Genomic DNA, 13826 nt, shown 5'->3' with positions numbered 1-13826 from the left:
CACACATATATGTATATATATATATATATATATATATATATATATAAAACATAAACATTTGCACATGTATGTGTGTTCTCTAATTGTTAACATTTGTTTGTTGCTTATTTATATGGTAAATAGTTTGCAAAATAATCAGCTTACTAGACATTTGCATGTGTGTGCATATATACACACATACACACACTGCATACATATAGCTGTATCTAGAAGGCTATATGCATGAAATGATAACAGAAGAAAAAAAATAAATTCAACATTAGCTGTCTTCCCTGGTAGGCTATGTAGTAGACAGTTAAGTGATGAGTACCGGACTGTAATCAGTACATCTTAATCCACTAACGCAGGAAATAATACCAAGGGACACCGAGTACTTGTGCACAAAGCCTGCTATTATCAACTCAAATCCACCAATATTGTAAGGAATGTTGGGAACATGTTTGCTGATGGTACACCACAATGATCGACTTTTAAGAGTAGATATAATTTTTATGTGAGAGACAAAACTAATGATAGTTTTACTGGAAGGTACTTTTTCAGTTAATTTGCATTTAGATTACTAACCATAATAACTACATCATTATGTTTTATTGAGATGTGCTGAGCATCTTCTCATTTCCTGCAGGAATCACAGCTGAAAGCATTGAAGGAAACCGTGCAGCTTTGCCTGTCTTCAGTTCTGCACAGCCAGTATCCTCCCATGAGTGTAATCCCTTCAAAACCAGCTCGGCAGTTGACATCCCCTGCAAGAAATGTCTCAACAATTCCATTTCAACTAGTAAACAGTAAGGTACATGTTATAAGTGCTTACTGGCTTTGTGAAGTCATACTTTAATGTCAACAACGTGGAACTAAGCAGGATTTGAAATGCATTGAAAGATTAGGGAGTTTTGTGAAAAACAGCATGCTGACCTTTTGGCAGACAGGAACACAGTGAATAGTTTATTTATTTGTTCAGGCAGATCTGCACAATTGCTCAGTTATACATCTCCTGTTTATTTCTTTTTTTATTCAGACAGAGTGGCTTGAAAGTTTTGTAATAATTTGTTTAATAATATTGCCATAATACTGTTTTATGAGCTTATAAGCAGGAATGGAAATATAAGTGTTTCTAAGGCTTGTTGCATTCCAAGTTGCAAATGCCTGGTTAGATACATGCCAAAGGGGGGTGGGGGCATTGTGTTCAATGATATGTCTGATGAGGGCCTAGATGCCATACTCTTACCTATAAGTTGGATTACATAAAGTGATTTTCTTACTATCTCAGGATTGTGTTGGTAAGAGGCCAGATCACTGTCAACATATTTTCCCAGATCTCTTATTACTGGGTCGAATTTTAGAGGTGTTTTATCAATGGAATAATTAACTTGTATAGACCATTTCCCAAAGGGAGTTATAATGCTGTTATGTTGGGATATTTACCTAGCTCTGAGAGCTTGTCAACAATATCTGGGTTGGGATATTGTATCAAATGTCTTGACTATGGCAATATATGCAGTATGTACTGTTTTACCCCCATCCTTTGCCGTGGTGATCCTCTTAAAAAATGCTAACATGCTAAGTAGGCATGACCTTCCCTTAACAAAGCGAAATTTGGATGGGTTCAGTGTATGTAGGTTGCCAGTGTCCCTGTTTATCATTTCCATGATTATTTGCTCCATGACTTTGCATATTAGGTTCATAGGTTCATAGATTGGTACTAGGCTATCAGCTCTAGGGCCTATACAAGCCTAGCCATAACAATTCCCTGGCTACTTCTTCCCACATTATTTACTTTCCTGGACCCCTGTCTAGCAGGGCGACTGACATGATCCCTGGGGTTAATTTCCTTTCTTTCCTTATTAGATCGATGAGCCTGTAGCTTCAATGGTTGATTGATGGTCAGTCCTTGTGGAGTGGAATGACTGTTGCAGTCCTTCATTCACTTGAAATGTAGCCAGGGCTGTAGTTTGAGTGCCTCAAGTGGTCCTGATAGGTTATATTTTAGACTGCTCAGGATGCAATTGGGGATGTGTTCGGGACCCACGGAGGTGGTGTTCTTGGCTTTAGTAAGGGCTGCCAACACCTGGTACCTGTAATAGTTTTGGGTAGTGTGTTTGAGGGGATTTCACCTGGTAGAGCTGGGGAATAATGGGGGTGAAGTGTGAGCTGAGTTTATCAGCCAGTAGATTAATGTCACGCTAATTAGTGACGGTGGCACCATTCACCACCAGTTTAGCACATTGGTGTGTATTACCTTTAAGGTTCCAGACATAACTGCAGAAGGCCTTGTGATTGTCCTTAGCCTGCAAGTCTATCGTGTCCTGATAGCTGGCCTTGTTGAGCTTAATTACATCTTAGTTTTTTTTTTTTTTTTGTTTATTTGTTTGAGAGCACTTGCATTTAAGGGAGTTACTGTTTCCTTTCTGACTTTGCTTATGTGTTTTTTTTTTCTTTTGTGGTATACCCTGTTTTAGGTGAGGATTCTACAAGTAGGGTTTGTTTTGGCTTTACTTCTATTAGATACAGTAGCCTGTATGCAGCCATTCACATGTTTGTATAGGGACTGTTTGAATAATTCTGCATAGGTAGCTGTGGTCTTAGAGGTGAGGGAGAGCTTGGAATTTTGACATACTGCTACTTAATAGGATGGAACCTTAAAATAGTTCCAAACTGTTCCTGATTTATCTGGATTTTCTGGGTTGATTTTTTACTTCAAAGGAGACAACGTTGTGATCAGACCTCACTAGTGTGGAAATTAAATGTTGGGGGAGGGGGGTGCAATGGTCTTCCGTGTTGTTGAGTACCAGATCCGGCATGTTTGATCCTGTGAATGGAACATGAACTATCTGTTTCAGGGTATGTTAATAAAGTCCAGCAAGCATTGTGCCTGTGAGTTTGTGGCAGTGTAAGTTTCCCAGAACATAGAGGAGTAGTTAAATTCACCCATGAATAAGGATGTTGGTTGGACAGTGAGTGCATCTAGTAGGTTTATGTAAGAGTTGTGAAACCCTAGGGGCATAGATTGTGACCTACAGCTAGCGATAATATGGTGAGGCACCTTATCTATGGTGGATTGCTTGTGGATGAGGTCTATGCTATCACCCTGTTCACACATCTAAGAGGTATGCTTGTTGCTAATGTAGATCGAGACACCTCTGCCTTTGGCCCAAGTCTGTGCTGCTGTTTGTTTAAATGTGTAGAAGGTTATGAAGCCTTGCACTGCCAGAGTACTTTTACATCTTTAAAACAAATCTTGGTCATGGCACAGATGCCTAAATTCTCCACAATGAGAAGAGCTTGAAGGGTGTGTATTTTTTTTTTTTTTGTTATTGTTTATGCTCCTAACATTGAGCAGTAGCACATTAAGGCTGCTGGGAGGCGTTTTTCCTAGGTTGATAGTTTTGTCTTTTTCATATTACATAAAAAGGCTGTAATGGGGGTCAATAAAGATTTAGCCAATCTCCAAATGTCTAGGGTGGACACCTGCAGCCCATCCTTGACAAAGCAACATGGTCTGTTGACCATGTCCTCCCATGTTGACAAATATTGAATCCCCCTGCAGTGGCACTAGGACCTAAGCCAATTATTAAAATCAATCACTTTGTTTATTCATACTGTCGCATTATCCTTGGTGAAAGTAGAATGCTGCTCAATGCAAGGCTCATAATTATTTGCGACACATATTCAAGAAATCCATTGTGTCTCTTTTCATATAGAATCGTATCAGTACTTGGGCTGCAGTGACCTGATGGTGCATATGATATTGCTGATCTTAGCACCAGATAGGCAACTAACTATTATCTTCTCTTTGTCTATTCTGGTGAGTGGAGAATCTATGTCTCAAACAATGGAGTCCCCAAAGACAAGAGTTGTAAATAAAGTATTCTGCTTGCTGTATTGGCTCTGTTCTTGGGGCACCATTGATTGTAGGCTTAAGTAATATGTTTGGTGCTGCTTTTGTTGTGTGTTTTAATAATTGCTGAGGAGCAGTGTTGCCATTAGCTGGCTCTGGAGGACTTTGAGATTTGAGAAGGTTTCTTTTATGTGCCTCAATATAAGACAATCTATGTGTAATCAGCAGTGTGTGCAAGGTATGTAGTGTCGGCATTTCAGACTCCCTTGTTTGTATGCAGGATTTTTGCCTCCAAGGAAGTTGTATATTTACATCTCTCACATACAGTGTTGTTTTCTATGATGATTATCTGGTTGTCCACAATTTCTCCTCAGATTGATTAAAATATGCTTGACTCGTATATAAAACTAAAAGGACTAAAAATATTTTCCCTGCTTATACCTTGCTATCCATATCCAAAAACAAGTTCTTGCCCGGGCCGCACTTGCACAAAATAAATCCTATCATTTAGGATAACACAACCATCTATTAACAGTAATGTATGATTAACAATAACACAATAAATTCCATAACATCAAATGCTATGGATTCCAGCAAAAAAAATCTAGTAGGCAGCATTGCTCTCTCAGCTTCATCCAGTTATTACTGAAAAGCAGCATTAAACAATTCACTCACTTAAACACACTTCTGTTAGAAAACAGCATGATATTGCACCCTTCTGTATCAAAACCACACAACACCAACCCAAACCAACTAATGAGAAAGGAGAACAGAAGAGGGTTTCATCACAGACCCTCTTCTCTGCCTTCACTCACCTCCAATATCCTATCATAATCCAACAACTGGTAAAATGAGCTAACTAAAACTGAGGGCAGGCTCAGCTAGCACACGCCAAAATCTGCTTCTCCCAAGCTTACTGTGCTGTATACACAAGATAACTCCTCCCACACCTGATCTCACTTCCTGTCTATTCCTTCTTCCCTTAAATAGTTAACCATTATCTCCCCATCACTCACCCTTACTCTCTACCTCATTGCCTAACTTCACACCATCGAAACAATTCCCCTCCTCTCATCCTATGTTGTCTTTTGACAAATAGTATTTGTCCAGACACCCCTTGAAAACAAGAAGCAACAGCATTTAGGATAAGACAACCATTTATTAACATATGATAAATTCCATAGCACTCAAATGTCATGAATTCCAACAAAACAAATACAGTAGGCAGTGTTATCTGCTCACTTCCATACAATTATTACCAAAAAGCAGCATTAAACAATCTGCTCACTTATATCCAACTTCCATTAGAAGCAGCATGAATACTGCTCACTTCGATATCAAAACCACGCAATATCAAATCAAACCAAATAAGAAGAGGGGTTCATCACAGCCCACCTTCTCTGCCAACCAACCTGCTAGCAGGCTGTTCCCCTTCTGTAGAGACTATAACAACCTAATCAAATTCTGCAGAAACAATGAAAGAGACTCATTAAGCAGGTACAGACCCTGATCACTCAAAATGTACCCTGTCCTCCCAGAAAGAAATGGATCTTTATCATCAAAATCCCAATGATTAATAGCATACCCCACCAGTTGTGCCAAAACCCTCACAAGCTGAGGATTGACAAAACAGTGAGCCTGCTCAGCACTCATAAACTTGACAGCATGCATATAAACTAAGCATGTCTAAGTCTTACCACATCCCTCACCATCAACGCTAGCAACTGCCACTTTTTGACATTCCCCAAATAATTACTTGCCAGATGAATGATCAAAACACGTTGATGTCCAATCCTAAACTACATGTCTTCAACCTGGTCCATGAGTTGATGCCACGTTAAACTTTGCCACCTGACCATCAAAACATATTGTTGTAAAATCAGCTCAGCTCCATACAATCTCATTGCTGCTCACTTTGACACCCAGTATACAAAGAACTGTCCCACTTTGACAATGACCCTAAAACAAAAACACATAATTAATAACCAAACATAAACTCCACCTAATCTAAGACAAAAATGCTCCAGATGAGCAACACCCCACCCTCTTTATCACCTCCACTAACCTCCCTTCTCTTGCTAGTTCAGATACCCTAGTTCCTATCCAAATTAAATACATGGAAAGTCTGTCACTTTGGAAACCTAAACATTCAAAGGTCTTCCAAATTAACAATAGAAACTGGTCAGCTTCTACCACCTTTTCACTTTGCATATGAAAAATTAACTCCTGAGGCCTACGTCTATGTGACAGCTGCAGTTTATTACACCAAGCAACTGGACAAACGAATTCCTTCACACAAGCCCATAGGACAATCTTGGTACCCCCAACACCAGAGGAAAACAAGCTAAGAGCTGCTAACTTTACCCTAACTGATTTCACCACCTGTCACTCCAACCATATGCTAGCCAAATAATATAACAATAACTTCAAGAACCATACTGTCATCCTCCAGCAACCCTGCTACAAATTCACCAAAGGCAGCCAACACCCTGCTATAAACCTTCCATGTCAATACTACTCATGATTGCTGAATAAGCCTTCTCACCACAGCTAAGATGGCACATCTCTGCAGGCAGCAGCATTGTTTCAAACTGCACTTCACCTGAAAGGAAAAAATTAATCAATAAACTTTCTAAAACAAGCTTCATTAAAACTAATGAGCAACTTCGATTTAGTAGTTTTTAACTTTAGGACCTGCACCACTGTCCAGTCATCTGAGTTGAAAACCACCTTCATGTCCCACAGCCTATCATGCCAAATTAACAAAGCTGCCCAAATAGGCATCAACTCCAAAAACACCAATTTCCTCTTCCACTCTTTGGCCCAGTCATCTGGCCACCGAGCTGCAAGTCATTCTCCATTGAAACACCCACCCATTCCCTGTCCTCCTGCAGCATCAGTAACAAAATGCAACTTATGAGTCACCCAGTCTTTCTGCCAATAAGAAATGTCATTGAAACAGTCAAGAAATGTCATACACAGACTGAGATCTACTCATTGCTAACCTGCACCCAATGCTGCTTGCTTTTCCCTTCTTTTAGCAAAAATGCTACTGACCTACAAGAATTCCTGTCTGGACTAACTGCCTGACATGCAAAGTTCAAAAGACCTAAAAGTTCCATAAGATCCTTATTTCACACCTTATCCATAGTCCAGAACCACCTGATCTTGCCCTTCAACCATCTCAGTTTCTCTCCCGGGAGAAAATACAAACCTCGTCCTGCATCCACCATCAAATCTAAAAAAAAAAAAAAAAAAAAACAGAGCCTGAGCCGGTCTTCCACCTTCTTGCCAGGAAGAACCCCCATTTCAGTGCACAGCTGAATAAAAGCCTGCATTCCAGATAGTGAATGGCTCTCTGACCACCAATTCTGTGCTGCCATATCTAGTGAAGAGCAAAGCAAAAGTTCTCAAAAGTGGCACAAGCCATAGCACAGCCTGTAGGCATGACCTTGTCAAAATAAAACTTGTCTATCACCATGCCGAATAATGGCCACTCCTCTTCCTCCGCTGGTGGCAAGTGAAACGCCAACTCAGTATTAACCTTGACTAACAAAGAATCCACATAACTCCTAATCATTTCCACAGCATCATCCAAGGATGCATACCTGACCTGACAGTCTTCTTAATAAATGTAGTCATTAACGGATTCACCTTGTGGAAAAGATAAGTGATGAACCATATGAAATTCCCCAAGTGTCTTCTTCGGTAGTAAACCAAACAAAAGGAGGGGAATAAAAAGGGCCCAATTACCCACCAGCCTATAACTTTCTGTTGATGAAGCTTCACAAAATATCTTCCTTACCACAAATGGAATGCAAATTCTTCTAAACCACACCATCCACTACCATACCCAGTTTGTTTGAAATACCTGTCAAGAAACACACCACCAAATCCTGAACATCTTCAGCATTTCAAGAACCTTCCAAACAGTGCCATGGCACCTAAACTTTAATGGGTAAATGGTAAAGCCAACATACCCCTCCGACCACAAAAGGATGCTACACCTCTCAGTCCCCGAAAAGTACCATGCCTTCTAACCCCTTGCTGCCCTTGCAATCTGAGAGACCCACGTCACTTAGTGCTGAAACTGTTTGCAGCCACTCCCCCTCCTGATACCAACATTGCACAACCGCATGCCTCCCAGCACAAACTGAACACATGTATGAATATATGTACACTGGCCAAACACACTTACCAGAATTAAACACCCAACAAACACCACCCTTCTCACCCCAACATCATAACTAGCCAAATATCTGGATGCCTGTTCTTCCATTTCAAGGACTGATCAACAGCCTTCCATTTGTTGGGTTGCTGACAGTACCGTAACCGCACATTTCAGAATGAAAGCCCTGCACCTCCCAAATTGTGAAAGAATAACTAACGAGGACACAGCCTGCAAGGTGTCCTTCTGCAAACAGACCGCCACATAATAGACAAAACCCAGCATCCATTTTTCCCACATCCTGGCACTAAATCTGCTGGTCCTACATCACTGCAATGCTGCTAGTGCTGCCAACAGATTCTTATTTCCCACTATGTCTACTTCAACCAGGTGCTATACCCCATCCATGTCAGTCAGTTCAAAAATGTCAATATACTCCCCTTTCAGTATCTTTTCTTTCAGGGAAATATGAATGTGTGGGGTAAGAAAAAAAAAACCCTTTTCACCCATTGACAGTGACTGTGCAGCTAACCAGTCCCCCAACCAAACTACAAAATCAGAACCCACCTCCTGCTGGAGCTGCTCTGCCACTGACCCTCCACACCCTAGCAGCAGGTCTCCTCTTCATCCCTGACCCCCGCATGTTTTCCTACACCTGTTCTCCCCATCCGAGTGACTTTCAACTACCAACACAGTCCCCAACAGCCAAGCTCTGCAGCACCTTACCTAAACCTTCCAAAACTCTGACACCACACCCTAAACCCATCAACCTAACATTAACACTACCTACCCATGACACATTATCTTTACCTACTTTCATGCTTGGATTAACTGCTTCTGTAGAAGTACACTCATTGACTGAGCCAGTTGCTGACTTTCTGGCATGCTTCCCTCTAGTGATTGCCATCTGTTTTACTGTCTGCATTTGTCTCTTGCCTCTAGCCCCACTGGCCACTTCCATTACAGATGAATTCCCTGGCAATACTTCATTGAATAACTCCTCTGCCTGGGCCATGATAGCAGCCCATCTCTACAGCAAGCTATGAGTCGCTGCCATTGCAAAGGCAGAAAAAAAAATCCCGCATGAGCAAAATCATTAATAAAGCTGCCTTTTAACATACCAATGTAACTTTTGTCAATTAGTCTTTCCACAGTCCACACTCACCAAACACAACTGTAGTCAGAGAGACAACCCACCGACTCACAGCAGCTCAATCCCTAAACTTAACTTCATGAACAAATTTGCACTAGATAAATAACATGCTAACAATTCCCATTCATTGTAACAATTTCCACAACCCCAGGAGAAAGGTTGCCAGTCATCCCCATTCTAATTTAACATTCACACACAGCTGCAAGTCCACCTAACAGTAACAGGTTTGCCAATGTAACACACAGACCTTGTGCTGTCTGCCTGTGAGGTAAACCTCTTACCCATTGTAACAATCTCTGACAAACATATACATATATACATAGTGCAAATATATATATATATATATATATATATATATTTATATATATATATATATATATATATATATTTATATATATATATATATATATATATACCTCATGGCTTAACAGTACTTATAAGAAGCCATTGGTAGGGACGCAGTGAAACCAACTGCCATACCTTCTCGTAATCTATCCACTTCTTAATGGTATACTCAAGAAAACGTTTTTAATGAATGAAACAAAAATATTTTTAATGCAGATTATGACTGCATTGATAACTTTCTAATTGCAGCTCTAATTCAAGCACAGCTGCCAATCCTAGTTACTGTGCACTAATAGAAAAGAGAATACAGTGAAAACAGCAACACGTTTTAATGTTTCATTTATTACTGATTATCTAAAATGTTTCATAGGATCATAGGAAGTTACTAGGCTACTGGCCCTGATGCCCTTACAAGCCTTGCCAAGAATTTAGCCCATTTTCCAACAATCAGCATCCGATGACGCTGTCCAGCAGGGACACAGGTGGAATCCCAGGGGTGTATTTTCTGTTCCCCATCCAGTATCCAGGTTTCGCTTAAAAAGGGTTAATGAGGTACCCTGCTTGACGTGGAGAAGGAGTCTGTTCCACAGATGGGAGAGTTTCCTGGACATACATCTGTCACACCAAGAAGTTCTACTGATACAACAGACCAGGTTAAGGTCACCCATGCTGATTACTTGAGTGGAGCTAGACTTCCGGATGTGCAGCAGTCCCATCAAGGCGGGTTCTGAGATTGCTTTGTATGCCAGACAGAGGTTGCCTCTGAAGTGTCTGTATAAGACTGAGTAGAGGGACAGAGCTTTTAAGCCTATCTGTGTAGGGTAGATGTTTGACACCCTTGATTCTGCGGTCTCTCCAGCTGCTTCATGTGCTTTGTGAGGTACATGCCAAAAGGGGCATTGTACTCAATAATGGATCTTATAAGGGAAGAATACAGGGATGCTATGACCTCCTTGTCCTAGAGTGAGATACCCTTACTGATGAGGTGGGCCATGTAGAAAGCTTTCTGTACAAAGGAGGCAATATAGTGGTCAAAAGTCAGTTTACTGTCATCCTGGGTGCCCAAGGCCCTCATGACTGATTGAGTGCTTAAGACCTTGTTATTAATGTAATAATTTGTGGGTACATCACTCGCCCCAAAGGGGATGATGAGGATGCATTTTTTGGCATTCAGTTTGAGGCCATGTTTCTGGCACCAGTCACTTGTTTGGGTGAGACCCTCTTGGAGGATGTCGACATCACTAGGGGAATTGATGACAGCACCCAACTTGCAATCATCTTGGTCAGCCATAGCCCAATGGTTTTGGCCTGCACCTCAAAAAAGTATATCCCAAACAACAGGGGCTCCAAGGCCGATCCCTGGGGTACACCACTCATTACGATTCTACTGCTTAAGGTGTTTTTCCCTTATTTTGACTAGGTGTGTTCTATCAGTGAACCAGTTTGCTACCCATCTGGTAACATATGGATTGTTGCCTAGTTGAGAGAGTTTATCTATTATACCCAAGTTGCGAACAGTATCAAAGGCTTAGGCCAGGTCAAGGTAGGTGGTGTGCACTGTGTTCCCCTCATCCATGGCTTTGGTGATTGTCTAAAAGAAGTCTACCAAATTTAACAGGGATGATCTCCCCTTGAAAGGTAACTGTGCAGTATAATTTAACTAGAAATGAACAAAAGGCAATGAATTAACTAGAATGAGTAAGAACCTGATCATAAAACCTTCAAATAAAGGAGATATGATTATTGTATGACATATGTCATGAAAATCTTTTTCATAGCTCCATTTAAGAAGCAGTTAAATGGAAAATGGGTCTAACAAATGGAAAATGGAAGATGCAAGCGAGCATGCACAGCAACCAGCTGCGATGTGTGAAAACCACCAAAGCTGCAGACTTGAACACCACCATCCCACCACCCCAAAGGCTCTCCGATCAGCAAACACAGCCAACTGAATCACAGGGCAGCAGAATCAAAAGCCATCTCCTTCACCTTGAGCAGTGCTCCCTTCACCCTCATGATTAAACCATACCAACCGTGGGTAAATTTTCAATATACCTCATGATTAAACCATACCAACCGTGGGTAAATCTTCAATATACCTCATGACTAAACCATACCAACCCTGGGTAAATCTTCAATATACCTCATGATTAAACCATACCAACTGTGGGTAAATCTTCAATATACCTCATGATTAAACCATACCAACCGTGGGTAAATCTTCAATATACCTCATGATTAAACCATACCAACCCTGGGTAAATCTTCAATATACCTCATGATTAAACCATACCAACCCTGGGTAAATCTTCAATATACCTCATGATTAAACCATACCAACCCTGGGTAAATCTTCAATATACCTCATGATTAAACCATACCAACCCTGGGTAAATCTTCAATATACCTCATGATTAAACCATACCAACCCTGGGTAAATCTTCAATATACCTCATGATTAAACCATACCAACCCTGGGTAAATCTTCAATATACCTCATGATTAAACCATACCAACCCTGGGTAAATCTTCAATATACCTCATGATTAAACCATACCAACCCTGGGTAAATCTTCAATATACCTCATGATTAAACCATACCAACCCTGGGTAAATCTTCAATATACCTCATGATTAAACCATACCAACCATGGGTAAATCTTCAATATACCTCATGATTAAACCATACCAACCGTGGGTAAATCTTCAATATACCTCATGATTAAACCATACCAACCGTGGGTAAATCTTCAATATACCTCATGATTAAACCATACCAGCCGTGGGTAAATCTTCAATATACCACACTGACATAATCAGTTATTGCTATATTATAGAATTAGCATTCACTGTGGTGGTAATATTCTTATCCTGTTCATATTCCTCTTCACATTGGAGGTTTCATTGTTTGCACATCTCATTTTATGGCCCCATTCAATGAAACCATGTAGGAAGTGACTATAATTTAACAGACAATGACTAGTATTTTAAGTGACTTTTTTATGCTGTCATGTATGAAAATGCCTAAACAGAGTATAAAAAATTAGATTAGTCTGTGGCATTAAGAATAAGGTATACTGTACCATACTTTGACTAATGTATTATAATTTAGTCAAGTGAAAACAGTTGATTGACTCTACATGTCACTAACATGAAGGAATAGAAGCTGGCATCATTATTCTTAAGTGATTTGTTTGTGGATAGGGTGAGTTTGAGGAGAATGGGACTAGGACCCATACACTTAACCAAAGATGCTCAGCATAGTGCATGAAGCATTTCCTGACTCCCAGGCACTGTTGTCTTCTCTGATTATAAGATGGACTGCTTAGCATTCAGCCACAAACATTTCTAACATATTTCACCTGAATTAAGCAGGCAAACTACCTCCATTTCAGTTCTCTGCTTGAATATAGCCATTATAAGCCTTACTTCTACACAGATAGCTGTACTGAAATGTAGTTTAGCTCAATGCGGTATAGAGTTTCAGTAATTGTGCTATGATAACTCACTTGTGATCACATACACATAACATATTACAGTTTATATATAAATATTGTGAGTAACTCAGCAGAATGTTGACACTGTAGAAGCATTAGTTGGTACAACATTTCATTAGCGGGTTTACGTTGCAGCAGCAATCTGTTCTCACTCTTGCCTCCACAATTTTTCTTATTATACGTGGGGTCACTGGGTCACATCAACGGTCACCACTACCTGTATTCAATGCCATTCTATTGCCTTCTTTGACAATCATACACAACTGTCCCATTTCTTTTCTCATGGGATTCATCCATTACTTAGCTGGATGTTTTGACTCCTCATGCCTTCTTACTGCTTCTCCTAAATTTGCTTTACCGAATTATCTTCTGTGTTCCTGCACATATGACTGGATAACGCTACAATTTTTCTTCACCTTTTCTGTGCTTATTTTCTCCAGCTGATCTGCCTTCAATGCGCAGGTTCTTTTGTCATGCAAAATGTTTGTGCTTTAATCAAGATCATTGAGCAGGCCAAAAAATATAAATTTCCCTGTCTGGAGTTACTGTAAACTACAATAGGCAGATTTAAAATGAGGTTACAGCATTTAGAAAATGCATGATTATGTAGCTGCAGATGCTCTGTATGTTTTGATATGCTCCAGTCTAAACTGGTTTGAACACAAAAGCTAAAGATGAAAGAAACATTTTAACATTCATAGAAAGGTGATGTAACACTTGCCATGCCAATAATCCTGGTGCAGAAATGGAGTCATGCAGCACTTATGTGACTGTACTCTTTGAGGCAGAAGATGCAAAAAAAAAATCTTAAGCCATAAGGCCGAACTC

At 40.2% G+C, this 13826-nt stretch overlaps 1 protein-coding gene across 1 annotated transcript in view; it reads left to right on the top strand.

Annotated features, from left to right (window-relative positions):
• LUZP2 (leucine zipper protein 2) overlaps positions 1-13826 on the top strand; it is a 4367081-nt gene that overhangs the window by 3055519 nt on the left and 1297736 nt on the right. The window contains exon 9 of the mRNA XM_044083339.1: positions 626-790. Within this exon, the coding sequence (XP_043939274.1) occupies positions 626-790 (165 nt within the window). The remainder of the gene's footprint in view (positions 1-625; positions 791-13826) is intronic.

The sequence above is a fragment of the Protopterus annectens genome, chromosome 9.part0 (genome assembly GCF_019279795.1).
Source record: "Protopterus annectens isolate FY-2018-M chromosome 9.part0, PAN1.0, whole genome shotgun sequence".
Taxonomy (NCBI): Eukaryota; Metazoa; Chordata; order Ceratodontiformes; family Protopteridae; genus Protopterus; species Protopterus annectens.
This window is presented reverse-complemented; position numbering and strand designations above follow the sequence as displayed.